Source organism: Penaeus chinensis, chromosome 9 (assembly GCF_019202785.1).
Source record: "Penaeus chinensis breed Huanghai No. 1 chromosome 9, ASM1920278v2, whole genome shotgun sequence".
NCBI classification, from domain to species: Eukaryota; Metazoa; Arthropoda; class Malacostraca; order Decapoda; family Penaeidae; genus Penaeus; species Penaeus chinensis.
In genome coordinates, this window is record NC_061827.1 from 38,042,626 (window position 1) to 38,045,125 (window position 2,500).

Genomic DNA, 2,500 nt, shown 5'->3' on the forward strand with positions numbered 1-2,500 from the left:
AAAATTTATATATCGTATAATTAATGGACATCAACAGTAAATGTATGTAAATCAGTTTTATGTATATGCTCTAATAAATTTTTATTTCATTGCAGCACATATTTTTCATACATCATTGGAGCAAAAGGAGCTACAAAGAAAAGAATTGAATTAGATACATACACGAATATTCATATACCCGGAAAAGGACAAGTTGGAGATATCGGTAAGTGATCAGCATATGAAAAAGGGAACGGGTACTGTGCTCTAATAACCCCTTGATGGCTGGTGTATGCGCAGTTCGCTGTAGTTTTGTTTTAGCAATTTTGTTTACCGATGAGCTTCATAAGTGTTTAGTCAGCAAGGAGTCAGTCACTAGGTCTACCTGATCTCATCTGTTTTACCCCATTCCTTCCATTCTTATGGGAAAAAGTTTAATTTCATATACTGTTATTGATATTTTCAGTAATGTTATTATTGCTGTTAACATTACTGTCAATATAACATTGTTAAGTGAGATCTGATAAGCATAGTTATTGGCTCTTTGCTGACTTTGCTTCTCTGGAGCCATCTATGTGTAAACTAAATAAATGGAATAAAATCACAGTGGACAGTACATATATGTATGGAGTCCCAACATCAGTTAGCTAAGGGTGATTGAACTTAACCACATGCGACTGGGGAAGACACTGTGCTCATTTTTCATATTTTTGTGAAATGTCTTTGCACATGGATGGCTCTGCTAGGGCTTAGCCACAAAGGAGTCAATTAGTAGACTTTGCGACCTTACCTAACTTCACCTTTTCTTGAATTGGCGGGAAAAACATATTTTTAAAAAATGCTATGAATATTGGTGCTGTTATTTTTGTTATAGAGATTATAATTACTATAATGTTGTAAACATTGGTTAAAGCAAGATAAGATATTGTAGAATATTTTAAATCAAGCAAAAGGGTAAATGGGCGAGACAGGCAGTACTCGCAATTGGCTCATTAGTGACTTAGTACAAGTGTAGCCATCTATATATAAAAACAATTGATAAAGTAAACTCACAGTGGGCATGGCATGTACATACAAGCCATGCCCGTCAGTATTGGGTTCATTTTCTATAGACCTTGATTTCTTATGTCATGGACACTGGACAAGACCTGATTCTGAATTTTGTTTACTTGGAATTTATTGTGATAAGATTTTTTTCATTTACTCACAACTAGTGGTGGTCGGGAAGGACATGAAGACCGTGCGTCAGGCGCGAATGAAAGTCGAATTACTGGTGGATCAGGCTCGGAAGAAACAACCGTTTACACATTTCCTGTCAATACCTTTTAACAAGCCGAATATTCAAGAGAAGTTCTTGGAATTTAAGGTAAGAAAATGATACATATTTTTAAATGTGTCTGCTCTGTTTTTTTGTGACTTTCTATATGTATGTGTTTATTTTTTTGTATGTGTGGTAATGGATGTTTGTTTCTAAGTTTCAAGGTAACTGTTTTGGTTTTAGATGAGTTCTGTAGAAAGCTTATATTACATTTATATAAATATTTTCATGATTATGTACCTCCATGTACCATATGATGTACGTGTACAATGCTATCATAGTTCCAGTACTTCAGGCAAATACTAGTCAAAATCTTCATTAAAATTTCAATTTCAATTCTCACATACTTATAGATTTGAGAATGTGATATACATTTTTTAAACGTACTTTTTTTTAATTTTATTTTAACTCTGACAGAAAGGAGTCCTTGAGAAATGTGGGGAAAGCAGAGGTGTCGATGAATCAATATTCCAGGATCCAAATAAGCTTCATTTAACGTTATGTGTGATGGTGCTTGCTGATGACCGGGAACGACGTCAGGCTGTTGAAACTCTCAATATGTGTCCTGAAAATGTCTTAAAGTTGGTATTGCAGTGTTTTTGATGCTTAAGAGGGATTCCCTTAACATTCTGCTTGAAGTTATGATGTTGCTCATTCTTTAACAGAATATGAAGTTTATTTAGCACATTGACAATAGAATTAGATTTTTTAATATAAGTTTCAAACTGAAATGCTGTATTGTAGTATTGTATTTTTTTTAGCCTATTAGACTAAAAAAATAGAAAGAAGAAAGAGAGGAATGAGTTTTTTAATATGGTTTTAGTGTAAATGGTAACTCGTTATTCATGCAAGGGATGAATAAACAATAATTTCAGTTTATTGTCAAAGAAAAATGTATCAAAATTTTCTCAAGAAGACCAAGCATTATCAAGTGTTTGAAATTGCAGACGACTTTTAGCTGGAGAAAAACTACGCTTAGAAATGAAAGGAATTGAATACATGAACGACGACCCAGGTGAAGTGGATGTATTATATGGCCAAGTAAATGCACTGAGCTGGTCGCATTCTCTCCAAACTATAGCAGACTCTCTGGTTGATGAATTTGTTAAGGCTGGTAAGATTTCATGCTTTTGTAAAATATTTGGCTTTTATTTTAGGACTTCAAGTAGAGAAGGATGAAGGTATCTGTCGGAACTATCAGGA

The 2,500-nt window shown here is 33.9% G+C and overlaps 1 protein-coding gene across 1 annotated transcript in view; it reads left to right on the forward strand.

Moving 5' to 3' along the window:
* LOC125028948 (activating signal cointegrator 1 complex subunit 1-like) overlaps positions 1-2,500 on the forward strand; it is a 6,335-nt gene that overhangs the window by 1,396 nt on the left and 2,439 nt on the right. Inside the window, exons 3-6 of the mRNA XM_047618597.1 lie at positions 96-205; positions 1,194-1,345; positions 1,715-1,878; positions 2,245-2,411. Coding sequence (XP_047474553.1) covers positions 96-205; positions 1,194-1,345; positions 1,715-1,878; positions 2,245-2,411 — 593 coding nt within the window. The remainder of the gene's footprint in view (positions 1-95; positions 206-1,193; positions 1,346-1,714; positions 1,879-2,244; positions 2,412-2,500) is intronic.